At 37.4% G+C, this 26762-nt stretch overlaps 2 protein-coding genes across 19 annotated transcripts; one reads left to right on the plus strand and one right to left on the minus strand.

The window, feature by feature from the left end:
- Positions 1-8: 8 nt before the first annotated feature.
- LOC122575725 (epsilon-sarcoglycan) lies at positions 9-22529 on the minus strand. 14 transcript variants are annotated; one of them, XM_043745083.1, is made up of 11 exons: positions 22391-22409; positions 11723-11857; positions 10192-10331; positions 9648-9823; positions 9438-9539; positions 4762-4936; positions 4438-4685; positions 1569-1640; positions 1005-1148; positions 601-669; positions 9-530 (listed from the first exon to the last, which is right to left on the minus strand). In XM_043745083.1, exons 1-11 carry the CDS (start codon positions 22392-22394, stop codon positions 506-508), a joined length of 1290 nt encoding a protein of 429 aa, XP_043601018.1. In that variant the 5' UTR covers positions 22395-22409; the 3' UTR covers positions 9-505. The 14 variants fall into 14 exon arrangements, 12 of the variants coding, with proteins under 12 accessions (XP_043601018.1, XP_043601012.1, XP_043601013.1 ...); XM_043745077.1 differs by lacking the exon at positions 22391-22409 and adding exons at positions 12957-13344; positions 14696-14843 and having other exon boundaries at positions 9438-9823; XM_043745078.1 differs by lacking the exon at positions 22391-22409 and adding exons at positions 12957-13344; positions 13734-13920 and having other exon boundaries at positions 9438-9823.
- Positions 6224-26540, plus strand: LOC122575710 (inositol polyphosphate-5-phosphatase A). Of its 5 annotated transcripts, none has more exons than XM_043745044.1 (12): positions 15141-15279; positions 15943-15984; positions 16061-16161; positions 16723-16810; positions 16912-16975; positions 17050-17270; positions 17341-17481; positions 17567-17728; positions 17829-18014; positions 18101-18166; positions 18892-20476; positions 22461-26540. In XM_043745044.1, the coding sequence occupies exons 1-12, from the start codon at positions 15217-15219 to the stop codon at positions 22640-22642; spliced, it is 2901 nt and encodes a 966-aa protein (XP_043600979.1). In that variant the 5' UTR covers positions 15141-15216; the 3' UTR covers positions 22643-26540. The 5 variants fall into 5 exon arrangements, with proteins under 5 accessions (XP_043600976.1, XP_043600979.1, XP_043600977.1 ...); XM_043745042.1 differs by having other exon boundaries at positions 18892-18928; XM_043745043.1 differs by lacking the exon at positions 18892-20476 and adding an exon at positions 18295-18335 and having other exon boundaries at positions 22461-22548.
- The last annotated feature ends 222 nt before the right edge of the window (positions 26541-26762 follow it).

Consider the following 26762-nt stretch of genomic DNA (forward strand, 5'->3'; position numbering starts at 1 on the left):
TGCATGAATTTTCGCAAATTCTTTTTATTTTATGGAAAATTTTGAATGAAAGTACATATCGTAGTTCTGTGACTGGGTTATTAAATAAAATGTTAATAAAATGTTTCATCAACTAACATTGCTTGTAGCACCGTTGTACTTAAGTATCTTAAGATGATTAGCATGAAAACTAGCTAAAACTTTGAATATAAATATTAAATATATATATATATACATTACTTTCTCATAAATAAATATTAAGTTTACATACGTGCTAATTAGTGCCATACTAATAGTGAGATTCCTTTATATAATAGAAGATATGTTGTTACTATCGTCATTTTGTGCAATTTATCAAATCTACGCAATTTTAAACCAATATATGTAATACATGTTACCCATATCAAATTATGAAGCAACAGATAATACGGAGCCAGTCTCAATGATTTTGCGATTTTCTTCGTAGTCACGACTGTAAATCGTTATTAATTCAGCAAAACCACGTTTTTGCTGGCTCCTCGTGTAGTCAGAAATCTGCCCGAATTCCCGCTCTGAAAAATTAATATAATTATATATATATATCAATATCAATAAGAATCAAAGTAAGCATTCGATATTTACAAATTACTTGGTCCAGTATAAGGTGGTGGATTTGGTCGAATGTATGGATTGCAACGTTCGTTGGAAATCCTGGAAATATATATCCATTTTAAGATAGGATTTAAGGCTAACAAAGACTAAAATATAGAATTTGGGGCTAACATATGAGAGGCAACCTTAAAATGTGAGTTTCCAGCCAAATAGACTTTTCATTTTATATTCCAAAACCAATATTTCAAAGAATTTTAACTAATATTACATAACTATATAATAATGTTTATTTAATGTATCATTTTCTTTCACTCGTTGTGCGTTTATACGCAATATTAGTTAAAAAATTCTTCTAGATATTGCTTTTGAAACATACAATGAAAGATCTATCTCGCATGTCACTATATTTCTTATCTTAAATTATGAACGAGTACCTGGGGCTTGGTATCAAGGAATCATTAGGGCTGGATGGTTGAGCAGAGAGCGATTTTAAGGTACCCCTTTCGATGGCAGCGTACTGGACCATTTGTATGTTGTTGTTGCTAACTCCTTCCCCCGTCGAAGTTTCCCTTTTTTCGCTGAAAAGTAAACAAGAGGAATGTTTCACTTATCCATTAAATGAGTTTTTAATATACTCTTATACTGCGTTATGAGATCAAGGAAAGGCGCGTTTAACATAGTTAGTTGAAATTGTTAGCGTGGATCATAAAAGTATACTTTGTACAAACTACTACGACTTTAATTAATAGCTGCGTCGAGTATTTGAAATCGTTAGAGCAGATGAAAAAGTATCTTTTATTGAAGGTAATACGATTTTAACGAACAGTTGTTAAGAATAAGCTGTTAGTATGGATTATTAAAGTATGCTACGTTAAGGATAATACTATTTTAGAAAATAGTTGACAAGCGTTACTAAGAAATTTTATAATAAGACTGATAAGTTCATTAGTATGAGTTCATTAGTATGAATCAACCTTCTGAAATTGAGGTAGGGATACCTGGTTCTTTGTTTTTTGAGAAGAAAGATGTTAAACAATTCGTGAAAATATTGCTCTGACTCAGGATCGTGCCTATAAAAAAATTTATCGTTCTGTTTACTCGAGGATTCTAACAAATTTTACTTTATTTGCTATCGTACATTTCGTCACGTTTTCTCCGCTCATATAATAAATATAAGAACAAAATAAATTTATGCTACAACCCAATGCCTAATATCGATACGAAGCGGTGTATGATATTGAGAGAAGAGAAGGAACGCTTTTCAGCGATCTATGAAAATCGTGTAGACATCGAACAAATTGATTTAACGTTCGTTTTCAGTAAACTCCGCGGATTATCGGAGCATTTTTTTTTTTTTTGTGAGTCATATCTACGATGACGTGCATGCCCTATTACTGCTTTCACATAACCCGCATTATCTGTAGTTTGATGGCAATTACCTTGATCACGCGCGTGGATCACTAGCTGCGATCTGCGACACCCTTGAATACTAATATGCAGTTTAGATGTTTTACGATTCCAGGCACGATATTTTTTACGACAATATCCCGACACTACAAAAGATATATCAGAAGTGGGACGAAGAATGGTAATCCTCAAGAAAGCCACGTTTGTTATCAATCAAAGAGACGGTGGCATGTAATAAGGAGGCAGTTTCGCTTTTTACTAATTTAAGTAAACCAACGAAAACCAACTGAGAGCTTTTCTCTTTCAATAAATGCAATTTAACGATTAGATCTAGCACTTTGTTGCTGCGATCTCTTCAACTAAAAATGATTTCCATAAATAAAAGGATTTCAAATTACTTCAAATCACTTTGTATGAGACTTACGTCAGTTGTGTTCATTAAAGTATCAACTTGTGTACATCTCTGCGGTATAATAATTGCGAATGATTAGCAATTTTAACAATAATCGTTTGCTAAGAATACAATGTTTCATCATTCGCCCAGTCTGATTGATCATTTGCCTTATCATCGCGTGGCCATTAGGAACTTCGAAACTACGATATACAATTGGACATAAAGTGCGTGAAATGTATTTTACCAAACCTAAATTCAGCCGAGTAAAGGTCATAGGGAGAGAGCAATTGCAGCAAGAAGCGCGAATAATCGGTGACGCGATCGTCAGGGTCATCCGCTTATAAATAGATCCCGTTAGTTTGTGTCTTTATGGCGTTAGATTTTCGCCTATTAGCACGTTCAGTTTCGAACGGAAGTGTTATCAACGCACCACTAAACGAGGCGATGCGCAACTAATTAACAACAATCTAGTCGACGATTTCCTGGTCGATGAAAGCTGATTCAACGCGTAATTCCGTTGCGTCACGGGTAGATGGTAGATGTCGCGTAAGGAACGATCTCCTTCTCTCTTTCCTTTTTTGTGCTATCACTTACCCGCGCAACACATCCCTTTATCTAAGAACACGCGATACTCGTAATTGGAGCAAAATAGGTCCATCGTGACTTCCTCATGAAAATAGAATCAGTGCGATATATTCAAAGTTCTTCGTTATGTCGAAAGAATTCTTCGTAAGGGACAGTTTTTACATGTCGAGGAAAAACGAACGAACGGAAAGTGGAACGCCATTGCAGAAAGGTAAGTTTCTATCGCTGTCCAATTATTTGAAAATGATTTGTTCGATCTTAACGCTACATGGTGAGGTAGTGACAGGGCCAAATCGGAGAAAACATGTCCCGGCAACAATGCGTCAACAGAAAACTTACTTTCCCTGAAGTCTCTAAAGTACGTAGTTGAAACGATTAAACGTTATTTTTCATCTTCATTTCAAATAGAATTTGCCCAAGCCTGCTATGTATATAGCTTGGTCGCTTTTATTGCATTAGCGACGCACATCACGTACCAAGTACGTGTGTTCTTCTTGCCCCGAATGATTCCGTGGCTTGACATACAATGATTAACCGTGGCTGAGAGCTCGTTGGAGCAACGATACGCGCCATTGGTATACTTCAACGATAAGTGAACTGTGTACATAATAATCGATGTACGCCACGAAGCACGGGTCGCGATATACTGAACCTTTTTCTATTTATACTCGTCGCTGCTACAACGTGCACGCTCCAGCGAAAAATCGCTTGTTTCTTTCTGTTTAAAAACATCTCGTTAACGCTGGCTCGCGCGAATTCTCCTTATTTATCGAACCAGTTGCGCAAATGTTCGCGTACACCTCCATTGAAAATTTCCCTGTCTCTTTCACTTTTTATCCTTCGACCTTTGGATCTAGAGCAAAATGTAACTAATGATTGATGGGATAATTGACATAGCTATTCAAATATATTTGATCGGTTGACCTTCGTGTATGAGAAACGATACTTACGGAATATACGAATGTACACGCGTGGTTCGTGCTTATCGGGCACGCGATTCGCCGTGGCCGTATTTTCGATCGTACCGTCCAGCACGTTACTACTTGACCAGATATCGTAGCTGTTTATGAATGAAACCAGTCGTAGTAGCAGCCCCCTCTAACTGCTCTTGGCGCCCCTACCACTTATGCTCGTTGCTCGCACAACTATACGTCGGAACTTATTCCTCGAGCACGTGCTTCGTATAGAATTACAAATATTTCAGCCGACATTCCTCCGATATACAGCCCGCGTTTCCATCGATCTCGTCAAAAACGAAGGAGCATGAATATCGAGCATTTGACTATCTAGATTTCGAACGTAGCTTTCACGGGGAAAACCGGTGATCCTAACCACCTCTTTCCCGTATCTGCTTATCTGAATGATTTATTCATTCTTAAATAAGAAATTTATTTTCATACTCGTCTAAAGAATATTTTTTAGTTTTTATACTTTTTGCGGTCCAAATTTTCTTATCACCTTCAACAATGAGAAGATCTTACATTTTTTCTCTGTCGAGGCACAACACCGTGCTCAATAAAGCGGCCAATACAAGGAGCAGGATCACCGGGACGAAGATCGTGGTTGCAATTTCTTCGAAGTAGCTTCTCGTGGGAATATTAGCTTTGGTTGACCTGGCCCAACGCCACTCCGTGTGCTCGGAAATACCAGACGCTGGTAAATCCAATACGTTCATGCTCGGTCCTCGTCTCGCGCTTTCGTGCTGCAAACTCTGTTGTTCCTGCTCGACCTGAGATACACGTTCGTCATCTCATGAATTTCTGACGCGTCACGTGACTTATTCAACTACGATAAACCAAACTTACCAGTCTGAACGAGCACCAATCCAGCGCAAATTCCGCCTCTCTAAAAAGCCGCTCGACGCTGGTCCTCTTAAAATCTCGAGGACAAAACGGTAATTTCCATAGAGGTTTCACTTCTTCCTGGAGTTCGTTTAGCTCTTGCGAGAATGGCATTGAACTTCCTAGCCTTATGACGACTCTGACACCAGAAGAAAAGAGTACACGTTTTATTGCAGATTGAAATGGAATTTCCTACGAGCGTCAGACATTCGTGTCTGGATGCTTTCAGTTGCACATAGCGTCCACAAGCAAAGATTTGTTACTTTCGTTGTGTCTGTCGGTCTTAAACTTACAATCAACTGTACTTTCTGTTAATTTCTTAATTTTACTACCGCAATGATTTTACATCAAGTAAATAATAATTAGAAGATAGTAAATTGCAAGGGAAGTTTAGTGTTTCAATCAACATCGTCAGCTTTCTGTACTTTTTAATTTATAGACTCGATCGATATGGTTTTTGAACAGCTCATAACGTATGTACATCGTCAGATTGGTTCCAAATCTTATTGATGTAATCGTGTCTCGTTACAGCGTCTAATGAAATGTCAAAATGTTTTATATAACACATACGGCACATACACAGAACATATGTACAATAAATGTCCAAATATTTTCGTGAATTAGTTTATCTGATTACTCCGACACATTCGTCAGAACGACAGGTCATCGGAACACACATCCACTGTAACGCACTGCAACTATATGACGTCAAAGATGATTTTAAGTCTTTTTACATTTCCCCGGTTAACCACCTGCGAGGTTTGTGTACGTGTTCCACGACACGTCGTACACTTAGCGTTTCAAATTGCGTCACGACTTTCCTGGCTATGCATAGCTTCCCGTTATCCGTTATCTCGGTCAAAAGTCGGGGATAGTCCCGCCTGCTAACAGCAGTAATTTCCATACATCGCAATCGGCCGATGATCCCCAAGACACCGCAATACGCTTTTAATTAAGATCAAATTTCCTGTTTACTATTTAAATTAAAAGACTATTTTCCACGAATCGTCGTTCGGTCGTCTCGCGATCGATGAAAGCTAACGATTCAAAATCAATGAAACAAAGATTTTCCTTTGCCAACTATTTTATCGAATCATCGTTTGCAACTTCCTTACGTCGCATATTATAGGAAGGATTTTCTCGAAAATGTTCTCTTTTCCTTTGCACGGCACGTAACCGTGCACGAACTTACATCGTGCTATCTAATATAAACGAGCGTTCGAAAAGAATCCGGTCGACTGAAACGAGTCCAGATAGACCTGTTGTACGATCTTTTTCGAAAAAGTTACAGCAGCTCAAAAATCAACAATGTTTCGAGATATTTAATATAGGTATTGCTATAAACTTGCTTCGATGGTTGGTAGTACCAACGGAAAAATATACCGACCGCACGGAGCTAATTTTGTGGAGTAGCGTGGACATGTGTGTTTCTCTTCTGTGGTCTTCACATGGTACAATCTAATAAAAACTACACGCACTAGATTCCTCAACCTCGACGTACGACGCGTGACAAGATGCGCTCGTATTTTACAAAACACGATAGAACGATACAGAATGATTCTTTGACCGCATCCGTTTACATAATTCTCTTATAGGAAGGATGTCAATGACGAACTTTCACCGCGGTGCATTATACAGCGGGAGGCATGGCGCGGTTGACGTCTAAGTTAAGGTTGAGACTTGAGAGCACGATGGAGGAGAGCAGTAAGCAGGCCGGAAGCCATTCAGTTAGCTCGAGCGAGCGCGCTAACGATGTCGCGGCGCACTTACGTTACCAACCTACTTAAACGGGTATACAGCTGATACAACATTAAACTCGCGCGATTAATCTACGCCGTTTCGTAGCCTCCACCAACCACGTTCGTTTATCCGTACGTTCTTTCATAAATGTGTATACGTGTGTATGTACTGTTATTGAATAAGCGAGTGATCGAGTGATTGGCAGCGCGGGAAGGACACGTTTTGTAAGTGACTGGCTGCTTCAGGGAATCGACGAAATGCAACGTTGAATCTATGATGCGATCCCAATTAACCAACTCGATTCATTTTCCACTTCCACGAGCCTCGAATGCGATTTGAAGATTCGTAAGTGTTTGCTGATATATTATGAGAATCTCGATGCGTCACGTGTACGATCTGTTGAGAGAAAATTATTTATAAGGTGTGATTCCGAACATTAAGACAATGAAGAGAGTTTATGTAGAAAAATCTCGTTTCAGGCTTATCTTTCAATTTAAAATACGCTGGAAATACGCTGATAGCTATATAGAAATACAGATCAGCCGACCAGCTGACAAACATTCCTTTCCATTTCACTCAGATGTTTCTCAGTATGAGGTAAATGAACGAAATCAAACGAAGAACACGCGGACAAGGTATGTCACATCGCACTTTTTGTTCCTCACATGAGAGTTACTTTAAAATTATGAAATATCTTATTTACTAGCAGAATAGTGTTTATTATTTGCCGTCAGAACTGTCTTTCTCTTAGAAATATTCACGTCAAAAGTATTGATTTCAAAAGTTACTAGCGTATTTTTGGCGTAAAATTAAGTTGATGTTTACGTTACACCTTACAAATATCATCCATTTCCTTTAACACGTTGTAGGAAGTTGTCCCTTGGATAATTGCACGTAGCCTCGCGATTATGACCAAAAATCTCTTTGTTTGCGTGAGATAAAAATACGGAAATGATACCGCAATGAACGAGAAGCGATAGAGGCTTAGCGGTTACTCGAGTAATTGATTAGAAATAAATAAATGATTATTTGATGACGAAGTAAGTAGCGGTTGTTATTTATTTGCGACAACGTGCAAGATAATTAGGATTTAACGAGAAGATGAAAAGAATAAAGAGACGATGACAGTGACATGTAAAATTCTTGGAAATCATCGCCGATTGTCATAGCGATAAGGCGCTTCCTCGCGATTCACGTTTTAATTCGAACGAACGAGCTCGTTTAGTTTTCCACGTATAGTAACTCGCACCAATATTCCAACACCATGCGCGTTATTGTTGCATATATAGATTCGGATTTTGAAACTTGTTACAGAAATCAGAAATGGACAAATATTTCTATATTCAAAAAAGATACAGTTTATCAGAAGGCTATAAACGCGGACTAAACGTCATAAACAATTTTTTCCAGCTTAAAGTTGTGTAAAAGAACGAATATACAAAGGGGCAGCGATAAAAAGGAAAATATTCATCAAATCCTTGAAATATCTTCTTATGATATCAAAAAACAGAAATATATTATGTAAATTGACTGAAAGAACATTGCAAATGAAACGTTGTGCTAATAAGACGTCGGATTTTAATGGCGTAATAAAATTTAGAATCAACGAATTATGGCTATTAATGCATTATTTTCCTATAATTCTCTTACAAATAACTTGGACAAATTTTTTTCTACGCCGAATCTTGCACGAACACATGCCTCTCTAATAATTTGAATGAATTATCATGTCTTTTTATAAGATCTGCATGTGTCCTAATACTTATATATGGAAGTGTATGTATTTACGACAAAAGATCATGAAACGAATTGCACTGGCCAAACAAAATCAGTTGCAATTTGAAGTCGTTACGCAATAGCCTACTGAAAATGCGAATATCTGATGGGACGGTCTTTCAAATGCTACCATAGATGAGTATCTCTAATGACGCGTGCATTTTTCATAGCGGCAGGCTATAAAAGATTTTCCTTGGATCGAGCATAATGTTTGCCGTCACGATAACAACATTGAACGATATGCAGTGGCAAAGGAAGTGGCAATTACCCATTTGAAAAAAAATCGGAGGATGTGTGGGACGCGCGTCACAATGTTGTTTTCCGTTGATCGGCCGATTATACGTCAGCGATATCGAAGCGAGCACGCTGAATCCCATTGACTTGTTCGATAATCATCATGATGGCGACGGTAACGCAATCGCGTAAACGTTTCGTGACGAAATCTTGCAATTCGGCTTGATGCAGACGAGCGAGTTTCAACAGTCCACTGGATTATATAGGGAAGTACGTGCATTTCGTATTAGTATTAGTGGAAATAAAAGTTGCGGTTCAGTATTCAAAGGTCACAGAAAACATTACAAGCCTATTTTTATTAATTTTTATTAATTTCCTGACATTGATGTCACTTGGTGGCTAACATACACAAAGACAATTTTTATCACCTTCAAAGATACGTGTCTTTATAAAATAAATGACGAATCTATGAAAGTTTGTAAATAATCGTTTTTTAAATTTCTGATATCGTAGAAAAATATATATACGATAGCTAGAAAAAATATTGGCAGATTGTCAAGTAATGAGATAAATATAAAAAATAAATTAAGAGCGTTTTATTGAAAAACAAGATTATGTACCGATACATTTTGCTGTAAAATATATAAAATATTCATAGTATAGTGCTTCTTATAATATAATACTTGACAGGTAAAATAAATTTTCCACCAAGGATCATTTTAGTTATATTCTCAAAGATACGAATCTCCATAGAAATCCGCGATTTACTACATATGTAATAACTAATGCTGTATGCTCGCTGCGGAAACGCGCGAGGAAAAATCGTTCGTCTGCATCTGGCTTTAGTTTCTCCTTCATCGAAAATTGTTCGCTTTTCAAAGAAAACTCACCCTTCACCTTCGCTCGGTTTCAGAGGCAAACGAGCGCCGAGTTCGACGGCGGACGCTAGAAAAGTCACGTACAAGTCCATCGCGTTTTTCCATAATCTCTTTCTGTAAATAAAAAGAATGGGAAGGGAAAGCTTGACCAGGCGCTTCATAGAACGTATTGGAAATAGTATAGTATCGAGGCTCGTCTTTCCTTGAGTTTTATCGACAAACCTAAATATATCGAGGAGCTCTTCGGTTCTATTGCGGTCGAACATGTCCTCCACGTTTAAATTATCGATCTTTAAATGGACTTCGTACTTGGTCAGGTTTTCCTTTTCAAGGACGTTCATATCCAGAACCTTATACCTGGTTTCGTAGGTGTGTTTGTTCAGACCTACGATCTCCAGCTGAAAATCATCGGTAATACTTTTATGGCCAACGGTATATAGAATTTCTTCGACTAAATATTTATCTAGTATAAGCTAAAAGGAATAAGAAGCATAAGTTCATGCGATAACGATTGAACAATGAAGCTTAAAAACATATTTCACATTCACATAGTCTTACTTCGTGCGATGTATCTGATATAACATAAATCAATGCTTATCCGAATAAATTCTTACTCAAGTTGAAATCAATTTATTCAGACAACGATTAGTAATAAAATTAGGCGCAAATTTCGATGAAAGAAAGGTATATTAAAGTTGAAGGTAACTAGATTGAATAACAGCGAAAGTTTGAAACACGTGTCTGACATTTCTCCGCGATGAATCACCTGGAAGTATTTACGATCCTTGGGTGCGACACCGTACAAGAAGCCGTGATGATCCCTTTTGCTGTACGTGTAATGAATCCAGGAAGGAAGATCAGGCGCATTTAGCAACGAGGGCTGATACGAAAACTGGTCGGTTCGTGCTGAAACGAATCGTACGATTTCTTAGTCATTCGGAAATATCTGTGGGTTAAAGTGCCTACTCGGCTTTCATAGCCTCTGAATAATTCGATTCCGAGTAATCACGCGCACGATGCGCTCATCCTCGATCGGACAAATCGCACTTTCCGGGAAGGGACGTGGGAAACACTTCGATTCTTACGAATAGTATGACTAAATGGTGAATCATAAAAATGGACTACAAACGAAATTTACTAAATTTGGCAATTTAGTAAAACAATGACTCATTAGGATGACTCGGGCTACCAATATTTGTCAATATTTCGAAGTTTTTTAAAAGGATCAATGTGTATTGTCAATACAATATTCTTAATATTATAATGACATTGCCAACTTTGAAATATTCGCAATATTATTCACTGTCTGAAGGCATCTTTGATTTATAGATTCCGATTTCCCAATAAGTTTAATCATTAAACTTATTAATGTGGTTCTGAGAATGTAGTTTTAAGATTCTTTTAGTTCCAAAGTTTGATTATTTTCGCGACGTTTTAGAGCTAAATATTTTAACGGACTATTACCAGAAACTTTCTGAATTCACTGTGAATCTCATTATGTGTCTAATGCAATATATACATACTGTATATCCATTTGCGTTAGATATACAATAGCCCATTTTTTTTTTCAGCAAATTATGACCTACTGTCTTTCACTCTTTGTACTACTTTTATATTGCTCTTTGAAAAGCTCTATTATTTCTGATGGCCTGGGATGGCTTTCATCGAATACATTCTTTATTTATCATGATACACTACAACTATCTTTTTGAGCTGATGGAATAAAGTTTCTTTTGTGATTTTAATAAAGAATTAAATAAATCGGCATGTTTTTCTCTTGTTATGTATTAAAATTGTCTTTTTATGCTCATAATTTGCTAACAGTTCACTATGGTTAAGCTTCAACATTTTGAAGTCCTTCTTTCTTACTTGTATCTTATAAAGATTTAATAATTTTCACTGATAAACCAAGGGATGTCTTGAGTCTCTAAATTTCGTCTCTGTCTTGGTGTGCTCCGTACAGGTCGCGATTCTCCGATGACGTCGCGCTAAAAAGTACCGATACACACGTGACAACGTCAGCTGTGAGGTCATAACACGATATTCGGCGTTTCTGAGGCCGTGATTCGATTGCTATTCGAAACAGGAAACGAATGGCGCGCGTTAACTTTCAGCTGATGAACCAAGTTAACGGGTGTACGACCGAAAACTGCTTTCTGTTCGCTTGGCCCTCTTCGAGCCGGTTATTTCTGTATGCTCGTCGTTTCACGGTTCCTGCGCGTAACCGTAACAGCGCAATATAAACGCTATGCAAACTCTCATCGGTGTCGTTGTTCGCGATCGAGTAACCTTCTTACCGTCGCCGCTCCAGTCGAAAGTCTCCGGTCTGATCGGAATGACGAACACCTCTGTCATTAAGATGCTCTCGGCGTTCGCGAAGGCCGTCATCAACGACAACGCTACTACGAACGATAGCACGACCATGGCCATATCTGAAAAGTGACAATAAACGACACCCGCTTATTAATCCATTAAGAACCACGCAATTAAATAATGCGTGAAAGTTACGTGTAAATAAAGCTGTCTCGTGAAAGAATTATGCAAGATGCGTCAGAATAACAGACGTGTTACAGAAGTCCATCGTAAACCAGAGGTGTAAGAAAAAGTTCTTTGATAAGAAAACAAAATATAGAGCTTATCATAGTGTCATAAAATGCTTGATTAATTTCCTCAAGCTTCATAGAATTCTAGAACCTAATGGAAGAATGTAATGAAATAAATATCGAGGCAATTCTTGGAATTGTTTTTCATAGTCACGATATGAATTCGATAGAATTCGCTAATGTTAAACGACTAAGAGGAAATTACAAATGAAATATTGCATTAATGTAAAGCTGACTCTCAGCGGGTTAACGCTAACGCGAAACCGATTTCGACTGACTTTCCATTCGCTCAGATCATATTGTTTTAGATAAAAATTTTACAAGCTCGTAACGATAAATAGAGCAAATATATATCTGCGTGTTCTATTATTTTTTTTTTTTCTTTTTTGTGCAACTTATCTCATATTGTTAAAAGATTTCTATAAGCGTTCAAATACCTTTGTGGGTCGCTGTACGTGATTACGTACATTCAAATTTTCAAAACCCTGACGCTACTATGATTCTCAGCCCTCTTATACTCTATACGACGATCATCGGTGTGTGACACCACGTGAACGGAAAATCTTTTATCGATCACCAGTGTCAGATACCGCGTTGACCGTGTTAACAACCAATGGACAGTCAAATCAAATATCGATACTCGATTCTCTGAATTCCACAACCCCGTCTATCCCTCGATCTTTCTCATAATCACGCGCAATTGTGGTCGTCGATGGTGTCATCGATCCTCTCTGCGTTCCTCCCTCTTCCCAACGTTCAACGAATTTTCCAAGGTAGAACGTGGAAAGCAGAGATTTCGCTTTCTCGAGAATATCGTGCCCGTTATCGACAATTGGTCGATTCGGGAGACGCGGACGTTCGCGATGAAAATAGACGTGATAATTTCGTGGTCTGGCCGTGGACAACAAACGAATCGCAAGAATCTTACAAGAGGGGAGCACGCTGACGGCGCGGCGGATCGGCTTACGGGACGTAAACTGGCTGCCGCCTCGCGGTGTTGATACTCTAGCGGAGCGGGCGTCACGCACTGTCGACGAGCAGGTTAACGCGATGCAAGTGCAGCGTCAGGTCGAAAACCGAATCGTACGCTGCGACACACTGCGTTTGTTCTAACTCTGTGTTCGTATGATAATTGCTGAGAACACCACACGCCGAGCGGTAATTAACTGAACGTCTCCTCTTTCTCCGTTCTCCTGACTTCGTCCCTTCTTCGTAGTTAAACGCACACGCTTCGTTGATCCGACGAACGCGCCTCGATTCGTCTTCTGACGTCGGTTCTCTGTTCTATCCATGCATTCGAACAGCATTCGAGATCCCTAAAAAGAGAAGAAAATTGAGAAGAAGAAAAAAAAAAAATAAAAGGTGTAAGCGTAAACGGAGCATAAGAGCGCGTGCGTTTCGCCCTTCTCATGCGCAGCTGGAACATCGTTTCCGACAATCGTTCTCAGGAGCGTACAAGTCTAATGCGCATCGCTTTGCGTTTCACTCTCACAAACTCTCGAATTTTTCCCCCGGTTCTTTGATTTATTTTCTTACTGCGAGATTCTTCAGATATATCGCGCTTTCCAAAGTTTTATATTTGTTGCATGATAACGTTAAGAAGCTTGAATAAATGAAATGGGACTTTCCAGCTGCGCGATATCATAGAATCACAGGTTTCCAGCGACGTTCACAGCTTGCAGCATCGAGTCGCGCGCACGCGTACCCTTATCTGAACTTCCGTCCCGTTGATTATCGCGACGCTTTTAGCAATTCTCGATAACTCAACACGCGCACCACAGAGCGAAGGACTGCCAGAAAACGAAGCGAAACAATTACAAATTTATCGATTGCGCGGAACTCGCGCCGATTGGTTTCGACTAATTGTACATCATTTACTTCTTCGAAGCTTTCGGTCGCGGATTAATTCGGTAATCGCCTGATCGTAATCAATCGTTTATTCTACCGTGCGAAACGAAAATCACGGTTCTCTCCGTTAAAGAATCAATAGGCCACTTGAGGAAAAAATACTATCATACGTGAGAATGACGGAATTCCTTCCGGCTAAATCGTGAGGAAATATTCGAATAAACCGGTTGCTCGATCCGCGTGTAATCTAGATCAGGCGGATTCACGAAATCGGAGATCCGGAAACACGGCGAGGTTCGACCAGTTTCTCGAAAGCTTCTAAAGGGAAGAGTGATTTCTTATAAGCGTAGGCGTTATATGGTGTAGAGTTAAGCCTAGTCCAGATTGACAGATTGCTAGTATTAAGACACCTACTGATTACATTCGTTGGGAAAACCTAATAAATTCTACTTCTAATATTTTAATTTATTATAAGGAATTTGTAATAAATTATTATACCGAATAGCATTCGATCTATACCAAGTATCAATGTCTCGATACTCATGGTTAAGCCTAATATGTATGTACATTGCCTGCTGACGATCGGACGATATCGTCAGGCACAATGTACATGCACTTTTTTGTAGATTTTTCAACGCATGTGGATAGATACTACGCGTGTTTATGGATAACTGTCTCTCAATCTGCATTAGGCTTAACATAGCGTAGAGCAGCGTGTTGACGAACGGGAAGACCAAGAGTGAATCGCGGAAGTGCGGACGAAGAAATAGTAACGTGGTTGCATCGCCTAGACGTCGGGGCCCGGCGTTTGTGACTTACGTTACGGCACTGCCTATTGACGTCTGCAGTAGGCGTGGTTTCGCTCTGGCCGATAGAGGGATATATTTACCGCACACACAACTTTTCCCTCTGGTGCGCGAACGAGCCTCGCGTTATTCGATTAATAATGTGTATTTGCAGTGCGAGGTTTGATGCGACCGGTGCACGGCGCGAAACCGTGGCCACTCCTCGGCACAGGGGTTGATTCCTCCGGACACGCGGACCTTTCCTGGCCGGGGGTGACTTCTCTTCGAACCTGACTACTCGATCAGAGTGCTCGTGTCAACGGGAAACCCAAAATCGACGTGCTCGACGGTCTCGCGACACTCTCGAAGCAGTGCAGTGTGTTCGACTCGTGTGTCGATCTCTTTTTGACAGTCGTTTGCACCGATCTTACATCTATTTTACGACGTTTACGTTCTCCTCGTGATCGTCCTACGCCACCCGACATCCGTCTTCTTTCTCTTCAAGGGCAACAGCGAAGCTTTATTCAAAACTTTCCCTTCTTGACACATTGAAGAATGGCGGGTAACGGCGTTCCTGTCTTATTGGTCACTGCGAACGTCGGCAGTATCTTCGAGGAGGTGAGTTTCCCGGACTCTTTCGCATTCTCCTTTCTCGCGTTCCTCTCCGCCGTTCCACCGACCCTGAACGATCGATCGATCGTGCCCCGCGATTTACCTTCAAACGCGGCACGGCCTGTTTGTCTCCTTCCTTCATCGTCTTTTCTTTCTTTTTCCAGTCTTTTTTTCGCCCGTTCAAAGTTAGCTGCTTCGCGCGTCTTTCGTACGACGCTACGATAATAGATGATAATACACTACTAATTCCTATTCGCTATTTACAGCTACTCTTCCTTCATTCATCAGTTTTCTCCCTTGTTTTTCTCGCTCCGTAAAGCTTCACGATTTTGTCCGCAATCCCGCATGTATTAATTGTAATGCTAACGCGCGCAGAATCGCGTTGATATTATCAACGACTTTCCATAATAATAGATTCTTGTTAGTCGCGTGAATGTAGATCGAACCGAATTACGTTTTTCCATTAAGCGATAATAAGAACGATGACATTAGCCCTACACGGGTTTTTGCTTAAGATTTAAAGTTGATCTTCTGCGCGTATATACAAGCGATATATGGATGAAGATTTGTTTTTAAATTTCTTTCGATCTTTTTTATTGATAAATGATAAGCATCTCTTTGTTTGATTGAAATTTTGGTCGAGATTACGAAAGTGTGTCCTTTTTACAGCCTAGCATGATGTTGAAAATTTGGACGGAAGAATTTTTATCTGTAAGTATTACAGATAACATGCGTTGTCATTGCGTAAATATAACGGGTATTTACATTCACGGAGAATGCTTTTCAGACTATACTGAGGTTGGATCCAAAATTTATTGCACTGCACTGCCAAGAAGTAGGTGGAAAAAATTATGAGCACAGCACCAGGCAGGTGGAAGACTTCGTTAGGTAATTTGTTATCTCTTTTCGTATTTTTAGAGCTTTGTCTACTGCACAGTCAGCAATGATTACGTATATTGTATTAAGGATGTTAAAGATATTCCAGAAAATCTTGTTAAGGTAAAGCCTCTTGAAAGGCTTCCATTGACTGATCTCTTTAATCAGATTAATGAGATAACAGTTGCTAGTCTATGCGATAATATTTGTTTAAATATTATTGCTTGGCTTATATATGAAATATTTATGAAGTATGATGTATGGAGTAAAATGTAGTAGGAGACATGCCTTTTAAAAATTATACCAAGACTGATAGGTTTTTCTGATCACGATATTGAATGATTTAACGCATAAGTGGCAGAAAGGGATAAAAATAGATGATCACGCGTTACTCTATGGTTGAGTGAGCTACTTCAAAAGATGAATTTATCGAATGATATTCATAGGGGAGCAATGTAAAAAAAGTGTTTGAAAATATAACAGATCTTTAAGCTACTATGAAAAGTTCAGGATAGAGAGATCTCTGTGTTTCTTGTAAAGCTTAATTTAGTTTAATATAGCTATTTGTTGCAGGTTACTAATGTCATCGGAGGAATTAAGGCTGTTTGACAAAATTAGGGTATTCTTGGATGAAGATTATTCATCTGCTGAACATTTTACGGTAGGTAAAATACAAAGACTATGTATTTATCAAATATATATTATCATATATGGTTCTTAGTAGTAATTATACATAATTATGTTAATATTAAAATTTTTCAGGCCCTTGGAAATTTGTACTTTGTGCATGAATCTTTGAAAGAAGTTTTATTATGGGACTTCCAAGGTACAGTGATTGACAGATTAATATTACAGTGCCTGAGCGAATTAAAGTAACTCAAGTTATTATTATAATTTTAGAATGTACTTTTATACCAGTGGATGGAAAGGAGATTCATTCTGGTAATATAGAAGCAGTCACGACCAAAGAAAAAGCAAAGTTCCCTCAGGAATTCTTTCCAGAATGTAAATGGTCCAGAAAAGGATTTCTGAGAACACGATGGAGTATTAGTGGAACAGTTTTTGATCTCATAAACATACATTTATTTCATGATGCCAGTAATTTCATTGCTATGGAAACAGTAAGTGATTTTACCTTATATTATGAGATAACTTTATTTAGATTTACCTATTCTGATAATATATTTTCAGTTTCCATCCGTATACAGTAAGACGCGTAGAAGAGCGCTCGAGCATACATTAGATAGGTTTCATAATGATAAATATTCAAATGCACCATACTTTTTATTTGGAGACTTTAATTTTAGAACGGACACAGCCGGTGTAATCAAAGTAAGTACGAGAAAATTCGACAATGGTGTTGTTCTTGTAGAAGTACAAAGGAATAAAAATAATCTGTACTCTCACTTTTACACAGAAACTTACAGAAGATACTCAAGAAAGAAGGTTATCGAGCAAAGGAAGTATTTCGAAGCTACAGTTTCATAATAAAGACGATGATCTCATATTAACATTAGGGAAAAAAGAATTTTCTTATTACGAGCATCAGAATGTTTTTGTGCAAAATAGTGGACAATGGGTAAGTAATTCGTTGTTCGGACTTTACTTTGTATAACGTTACTTATAATATTGCATTGACGATTAGGAAGACCATAATGAAATTACCAATATTTATGTAGCTACGTGAATATGACAGAGAGCTGGAAGACTTTGATGGAAGATTATTTGAATTTCCGATTAAATTTGTACCCAGTTACCCATTTGAGGAAGATATCAATGAAGGATCAAATTATATGCAAACAAGAGTACCGGCTTGGTGCGATCGTGTTCTGCTGAGTCCTACCGCTAAAATGCTAGTCCAAGATGTACGAAATATAATTGGTATTTTTTCTAAAAGCGTATCTTTCAGACAAATAGTCTTTTATGCAACGCGGTTACTATCATTTTTCAGATATCATCGCCGGATGCCATGGAATATGGAATAATAGGGCCAACAACTTGTATGGGTGATCATAAGGTGAGAGAGTCTTTTTTTTCTAATGTAAGAAGAAAGGTACTAGTTCTTTTAATTACTATGCTGGGTGAATATATTTACACACTTCCTAGTTATTATTCTGATGATTCATTCTTTTAATTATGGTGCAGCCTGTTTTTCTGGAGTTTCGAATGAATCTCTAAGCACTAAGGTACCTATCTATCAACTGTCTGCCTGTTTTTATCTTGGTTTTTCCATATATCCTCTACTTCTACTGATATTTTTCACTCCTCTATTTATGACTACATAGAGGCTTGTCAGTGTAGTTCGTTTCAGTATAGTAACACTTTTGAAAATCACTTATTTAATGATTCCCAATTTCATAATTGTATATAGCATTTTGAACACGTTGCCATCAGAAAGAGTTAAGTATATTTTGTGTGGTCATCACAGGTATGCGTTCTATCGCTATAATGCCCCAATACTATGAAATTTCGTTCGAAAGATCATGCATAAGATTGAAAAGAGTTTGATACCCATTTTTGTAGCCAATGTGAAATACTTTTCGATGAACTTTACCAAACGTTTAGCACCATGTTTCTATAGTATCGTATCAAAAGTACTTTGTTATCATATCGTTTCCCTGAATTACATTAATGTTAGTTAGACTTTTTATAGAGTCCTACCATACGAAGAATATCCCTCTCCATTTCTTCATAGAGATGCACGATATTACATAAGGATCGTCCATTTTTTCCCGTTTGCAGCCAGTCTACTTGAGGGCTAATCTCATCATGGACGAAGGTATGATAAACTGCTGCAGCTTGCCGAGTGCACCTGAGTTTTGCTTTCGAGTGCCAAGCAATTATGTGGAATTGTTATCCATGTTGCCTGATTACAGTAGTTGCGCTAGTGGACAGGTTAATTACACGGACCGTTCGACTAATCTGTTGCACGCAGCACCCATTAAGCATGATCCTTATACCCCAGATAGCATGGACAGTCCGAGTCCAAATGCTATAATATCAGCCACGGGTGAACTCCCGGACGTAGACATAGATAACATGAACAACGTGTCCATGGCACAGTTTGTACAGACGTCGAACTTCGCCAGACGTTTAGACACAGCTGTGTCGCCTGCTCTCTTAAAATCCAAGTTAGAACTGATCGTTCGGAACAAAAAACAAGAGGCGATGGACGCGGATCAAGATACAGCTGATATCAAAAGAAGCCCTAGCGACTGCTGCTTACATTCGTGGCCCAATGATGAAGAGTGTAAAAACGTATGGTCTGTAAGGACGAACAGATGTAACAGCGACCTGTCCTGGCAGAGATCGCATCTTTTAACCGAAGCATGGGTTCAGAGCAAAGGACAACAAGGATATCATTCGTTTGGAGATTTCATCAAACGATCGTCCTTGGATTCAACTCCGCCGAACGGTGTTGAGGGTTTGCCTTCCGATTTGATTATACCAAGGATATCAATAATAAATGCTAGTAACTTCGAATCAAACGAGAGTTCCGTGTACTTACACGACGACAAGTATAGCGATTATTCGGATAAGAAATTAAGCACTTACTCGGACGACCGAACAAAGAGCTTGAGCGGCGAGGCGTTCAGTTCAGGAAAGTCGGATGAACTTTGCGATAAAACAGACGACGAGAGCAACAGACTGAGTTTAAATACGAAGAAAATAGGAATGAACGAGAGCGTTTATTTGCAAAACATAAGTGAGCTAATAACGAAACCAGACAAGAATTCTTGTGCAATGGTGGTTAGTACAAATCTCTTTAATACTGACGATAAGAAGAGTAAAATGAGCGAGGAACGAATGCTTGAAAATAGAGAGAAATGCTTAAATCAAATTATAAATACATTAGAGAGCACGGAGGATAATAATAGTAAAAATCAACATGCACTCACGGATGATGCACTAGTTGATAAGACAAGTATTAAAAGTAGAAGTATAATTTCGGAGACGACTTTAGCAGATGAACGAACTTCTGAAGTATTACAGGTTATTGCAGAAACAGAACAAAGGACAGTTCACCGTAGGAGTGAAAGAGAAGACAGATCGCAGAATATGGAGGCGGAGAACATAAAATCAAAACAGAACAAGTGTAATGAGACAAATGTATGTATAAATGTAGAAGATTTTGATGCAAGTAGCAAGCAAACAGAAATATCAAGATGTTGTAGCAAGTATGAAATGATAATTACACAACAAATTACAAGAAGTGATTTTGTACAAAATCAAAGTAGCAATGATAATACAGAGGACATTAAACTCAAACTCAAAGCATGTAACTCTGATATAGAAAATTATAAGGACAATATCATTGGAAAGGAAAGTAAGTGTCAAAAGTGTTGCTGCGTTATATTGTGAAAACGTAAAATCTTCACACACGTTCCTTATTTAGCCTTCGTATATTGTAGTCATGATTCTCGCTTTCCTCGAAATAAGAAACTATCGCAAGAACGAAGTCGAAAAAATCAATTATTAAGATTTACTTTATAAGAGATGAGAAATAAGAAGCAAGGAAAAGGCTATATTTTTGAACACTTAAAATATGCTGCTGACGCTCTATTCGATAGCATCGATTTTCTATTGTACATGCATGTTGCAAGACGTTTTCATGTTCAAAGTGTCTTCTGCATGAGCATGATACTCTAATATCGTATCACGTCAACAACTATCTTTTTAGCGTATATTCAAACGATATAGTTACGTACTATAAATTTTCATATTCTAGATGCGCAGTTGAATAAGCAGTATATCATTGTTACGTAGTGATATGTTACGTTATATGATGTAGAGTTTTAATGAGTCGGAATATCCAGATGACTGTGTCAACGTACGATCTGTTAAGCAGTGTTACCAGTATATGTAATAGATACGTAAAAATCCCTAACGATTACGTTTTCCCATTTTGTTATTAATTTATTAAATATGTTTTCCAGTCAAGTATGTATCGGGCGTCACTCGAGAAAGTTATTATCTTGTAATTTTTCGTAATCTTTTGTTACAATGTTTTTTTTTTTTTGTTACAATGACTTAATTTTCGACCGTCTCGATTTTATCTCTTTGTTTACGTTTACGTTCTATTGCTATCGCAAGAATTCCATTCACAGCATTTTCAGCGTACAAGAACACGCGTGCTTCTATGTGCATCGTAACCCTTGCCAAATTTACTGTGTCCTATATGATAAACTATTAGAAACGTACGTGTAGACGCGACACGCACGTAGTCCATTATTTGGACTCGACTGCCAAAGTTAGTTTCGTTTTAGTTAATAGAAAGGAAGATATTAACTTATACGGTAAAATTGTTAGTCATATGTCTTTACGTTGTACATTTAATGCTATCTTTCCTAATTTCCTATATACGTTTCGTTACAAGTTGCAAGTAGTTTTCTTTGTGGCAGTATCTACAAGTACAATTTTGTAAAAAATTGACAATGAGGTTCTTAACGTTCCCATGGAAGGTTCAAGCCAATTCAAGTCGATACTGTTTAACCGTAAAATAATTTGCATACAAATAAATGTCTTGTGTTCCGTGTCTTGCCGAAGAAGAAATTGCACATAATACGAGAAACAGGCAATACTAATGGCCGTTTACTGTTCAAAACGTTACGCTCATAGGTACTTAGTAAAAGGTAATTTATAACGTTTATTTTGCAAAACGTATTCCAGATCACATTTTGAATCTGATCGTAATAAATATCGCAGATTCGAACAATCGATTTATCATGCATTTGTTTCCGGTCCCATTGTGCTTACGATTTATAAAGCGTTTTATTAGTAATTATTATTTTCTCCTCGCTTGTAAATATAAATTTATTTTTAATACAACCAACAGTTGCTTTTTTTATTTATATCCTTTGATTTACGTGATTACGTGTTATTGTTATTTGCACGTTGCACCGTAATGCACCCTTAATACCTTATTTTATATGGTAGAGCAGATCGAAGTAAAATCAAGAAGAAACTTTTAAAATTTCTAATCTGAAACAGTAATTGCTTAACAATAGAAAGAACCGTGACAGGAATTAATCTGTTTGAATTATTATGACCTCCCGCCATTTGCTTTTCCCAGAGCCAACTTCACGAGGCTCCGTAAGTTTGAAGTTTTATTTTTAAATAAACCGTTAGACTGAAACAAAAAGTTTTGAACTAATACTTGAACTTTTTTCCACGAAAGAGATATATTATATGCAACTAATATTTTATAGCAATTAGAAACATGTATAAGAGATACACGTACACATGTACTACCTTCATCTGCTCTGCCAAGATTCCGAAACAGTTGGTCAATGATTGATTCTTGACTGCAGACGTGATGAACGAGACGTCCGAATCGGGTACGATGTCCAGCTTGAGCAGTCGTGAGATATTCAACAATAATAACGACAACCACAGCAACAACAATAACAACGGCGCGACTACCATCACGAGATATATTCACATTAAACACGCAGACTCGTCGGTTAAGATTTTTCGAGAAACGACCGTCTGATATTGAATTTATTATTCGTATACGGTTACCATCTACAGCTAACTATTTCACGTTACGTGAAATAACGTTTCATAAGCTTATGGTTGCGAGATATTTTAACGGTTTTACCGGCAAACTAATCATTGCGCAGATCTCGCCGCGACTCTTTCGAAATGTCCCGATAATCGAATATGTTCAATTTTATTCGATTATCGATTTTTAGAGTGTTGGTAACGTCCAATCATTCAATCGATAATCGCAGATCGCTCATGCACTCGCGTATGGATGAAGTTGCGCGATTCGTTAAATTGAATCAGAGCAAAATACTGCAATTACGAACCGTTTTGCCGACGACGGACGTGCGACGATTGCCGCTAATACTGGAGCGTGCTCTCGGTGTGAACTGCTGTTTGCCCGCATATACGAAAAGCTTTGGGTATGTTTACACGAAACTCGATACGTTATTAGTAATTTCGAAGTTATTAATGTATTCACTGCGGATTTGATTCTCATTATATTACATATATGTTTAATAGATACCAATTATTACGAAAAACCTTTTCATAATTTCGGGATTTTTAGTTCATGTGCCACATTCAAGTCGATACGATACATAATCCAAAAGTATGTGCCGACTCGAATGTGCATCGTGTGCAGTGAACGTGTTAAATTCGAAATACTTCTTGTTGAAACTATACAATAGAGATGTTAGAAGAGAAAAAAAGACGAGATCTTTTTGAGAATTGTTAATGTGACGAAATCGTTGATACAATGGCGTGTATGACGATTATTGCATTTTATTCGTTAAGTGTCTTGGTGTTCCTACGCTACGTTCTTTCAGACAGTTCTTCCCAAGACTGCGAGTCTTGCAAATGATTTGTATAATTAGACGAGCAGAGATTCAGGATAAAGAAAACGTTTCCATGAGAGATCGTTTGATGTGATATTACCGTGGTACCTCACTTTTGTTGGTTTCCATTGTTAGAGATCGCGAAAGCTGAAAGAAGAGTATTGCGCTACGATTGCTGCCAATATCAATTCGACTTCACTTTTTACAATGTGATTCAATTATAATTGATACGCGTTGTCTCGTTGAATTACGTTGCAAAGAGTTAATGAGAATCATTTGCGAAAGAATAATTACGTACAAAAATGAAAAATACCTATTCCCATTTGAAATTTTGTATGTAATAATTCCATTGCAACTCTATAATGTGCACGGCATTTTCTACTCATACATTGGCGTCGAGTTCCACTGAGAAAAATTCCTCGTGTCGAAATATGTATCGCCGTTCTTCTCTTCTCTTTTTTTTTTTTTGTTTTTATATTATTTTATCGCTACTGTGTTGAATAGCAGTAAGTGCATTATTTTCGACGCTCAAACAAACTATTACTAATCTCTGATGGAATTTACTTGAAGCACTCGATTCACGATAGTATCTTAATCCGATCCAATTGGACTAAATTTGCGGGTACATTCCATTAGCGTAACCACTAGCTAGGGAACTCAAAGCTTCTGGAAAACTGTTGGCAGGTACTCGAACGTCGTTAATATAGGAAATACAAAGTTTAGACGTGGTAGATCGTATGTATTTGCACGCAAAACATATCTATATTCCTCTATCGACATGCGTACGATAAATGTACACTCGTTATAATCCCATTGCGGATGTTTGTCACTACTTAAAAATTCTTCAAATCCTTCCACTGCCTCCTGGTTACGTCACTGAATTCACATTTGTTGATGTTATATGGAAATATGTATAAGGATGTACCAACATCATAGTGTCCATAAAGTATAATGGATTATGTTTATTCGTTTCGTTTGTGATTTCCGTTATACTCTAGATACGATAACGCGAAAGCGATGATTCGAATGACTTAAACGCGATGCTGTATTGTTATACCATACTTCCTTGCGATGAAAACTCGCCAATACCGCACTTCTCATTTCACACTATCAAAAACGATCACTGTCCATGTTTGTCCTCTCTGCAGAAAAATGTTGAATATTTTAATATCTTTAACTTTGGCTCAATATATAGCAATTTTTTCAAGCAAAATATTCCTTATATTACACAATCTAAATTATGAAATTATAGAAGAACAATTTTCATTCGACAATAAGTCGAGATATAAATCATCTTTTATAATGTCGATTCCTCCATGTTGCGAGTGTTGTTTCTGACTATTAAAATGCATTATTATACACGTAGTATTATTGCAAAATATTGATAAATTGAACAAGGATCGTTTTTGTCATGAGGCCCTTGATTATTGCCTTCGCCTTTGGTGCAAGCGAAGGTTAGTTATTTTATATGAAGGTTTACTATATCTCGAACAAGTCGAGACGTTTACCTACGACTGCTTTTAAATCCGTTCCATCTTACATACAATTTCGCATGTATAGCGATAGTGATAAAAGTAAGCACGAGCAGCCATCGCAAGAATCGTAGAAGCTAATCGGTACCTTGAGTAAGTCCTCGCGCTCATTTAACGAAAAGCTATGACATGCACTCAATTACTGTTGTAACCCTCCAATTCCCATCGCTCAGGTTACGATGCAGAACATGCTAAATTTTACTAATTTTTATCTCTATTGGTGGATGAAATAACAGATTTCAAGAAGTTGCTATTTTTATTTAAAGTTACTAATTTCTTACCATATTTCATTATTAGACTATGGACTATGTTCATTCAAATTCATATTTTCATAAAAATAATCAAAAGGATGGAACGTAGATAGAAAATTGTTATGAATCAACACACTGAAATAGATGCTAAACTGCTCACTAGAATTTTTACAGGTCATCTGAATATGCAAATTACTAATTTGCTTATACTGTAGAATAAATAGAAGATGACACTTGTTGATGCTTATGGGAATTAGATGGTTATGCTACATTTTCTTGATTGTTGTGGCGATTGGTATTTGAAATGTCTGTTTTCGAAGTGTATGTCAATGATAATCGTAAGCCATTCCTTGAGAAATAGACGTAAGATAATTAAAGGTAAAACGTACAATTCGTCGATTGGAAACTTAATGAGGTACCTGATCTGTTTTGACCAACGTATAAAGTACACTGCAATTCTCGTATCTATTATGGAGGATTTCTGGGTATTTCCTAAGTTAATGAAATGCTCGATACGATCTTAATTAAACAATATTGTATTCTACTCTGTGCAATACCTGGAAATGCATAAAACGTCGAATTGTACACTTTATCTGTAACGCAGTAATTTAACTGGATGTACGTATAAACATGTATGTAAGATTAAGGATTTGACGCTTTTACCAGACTGGTTTTAGGATCTTCCGCGCGGGCAAGTTTTTCGAGAAGATTTTTAAAAGAATTGTCACATACGTTTAATTACCTTGTCATCGATAAAAATCGATGATTAATGCTTTTCTATATCTTCATAGTTTACAAGCTAGTTGTTTACAAGCCGGTAAATAAAAGAAAGAGTTTGAGTAATTGAAATGGCAAAAGTAATAAATAGATAAAAAGTTAAAGTCAACAAATGATAATTGAGATTAGATTGAAATGCAAAGTACGCTATCGAAATTCTTGCTTGCTCTGATGTTTTATGAGATGTTTTAAGAGAAACATTATTTCTTCCGTCTTCCGACGGCGAGTAAACGTTGTACTTTTATAAATATGAATGTACTTATATTTTGTACTGACAGTACCTTGCAAAAATATAATATGTTAAATAATGAGATTACATGTGCATGTATGATGTACGTTACGAATAAACGTTATATAATAGGAATACTTCTGACTTGAAAAGTGACCAAAATCTACTGACAAAATTAAATGATGGTTATGTTGTTTTGTTGAGTCAAATGTATATTATATTGTCACATTTACTTCATGTATTAGTATAGAAAAAGAAAAATAAAATTATCGTTCTACAATATGTGCGTACACACGAATTTTCCTTTTTAAAATAATATGTATGGCTTGCAAAGTACATTAAAGTAATCGATTCAGTCGATTCAGAATAGGATAGGATTTGTTAAAGCAAAAAATATATTCTATATTTTTTTATATTTCAGAATTCATTCACATAAATTTATTTGCACCTCATTTCAACTCCGTAATGTACCATAATTATATATTTGTTTAAATTGACACAA

This window comes from Bombus pyrosoma, linkage group LG15 (assembly GCF_014825855.1).
Source record: "Bombus pyrosoma isolate SC7728 linkage group LG15, ASM1482585v1, whole genome shotgun sequence".
Classification (NCBI taxonomy): Eukaryota; Metazoa; Arthropoda; class Insecta; order Hymenoptera; family Apidae; genus Bombus; species Bombus pyrosoma.

Bases quoted from the DNA above. Each gene is read 5' to 3' on its own strand.
- LOC122575710 (XM_043745044.1), top strand. From the start codon at position 15,217: ATGGCGGGTAACGGCGTTCCTGTCTTATTGGTCACTGCGAACGTCGGC. The intron at 16,811-16,911 runs GTAGGTAAAATA...AAAATTTTTCAG, and splicing joins CATCTGCTGAACATTTTACG to GCCCTTGGAAATTTGTACTT. The intron at 17,729-17,828 runs GTAAGTAATTCG...ATATTTATGTAG, and splicing joins TGCAAAATAGTGGACAATGG to CTACGTGAATATGACAGAGA.
- LOC122575725 (XM_043745074.1), bottom strand. The intron at 1,641-4,437 runs GTAAGATCTTCT...ATTTTTTTATAG, and splicing joins TGCCTCGACAGAGAAAAAAT to GCACGATCCTGAGTCAGAGC. The intron at 670-1,004 runs GTACTCGTTCAT...ATATATTTCCAG, and splicing joins TCCTTGATACCAAGCCCCAG to GATTTCCAACGAACGTTGCA.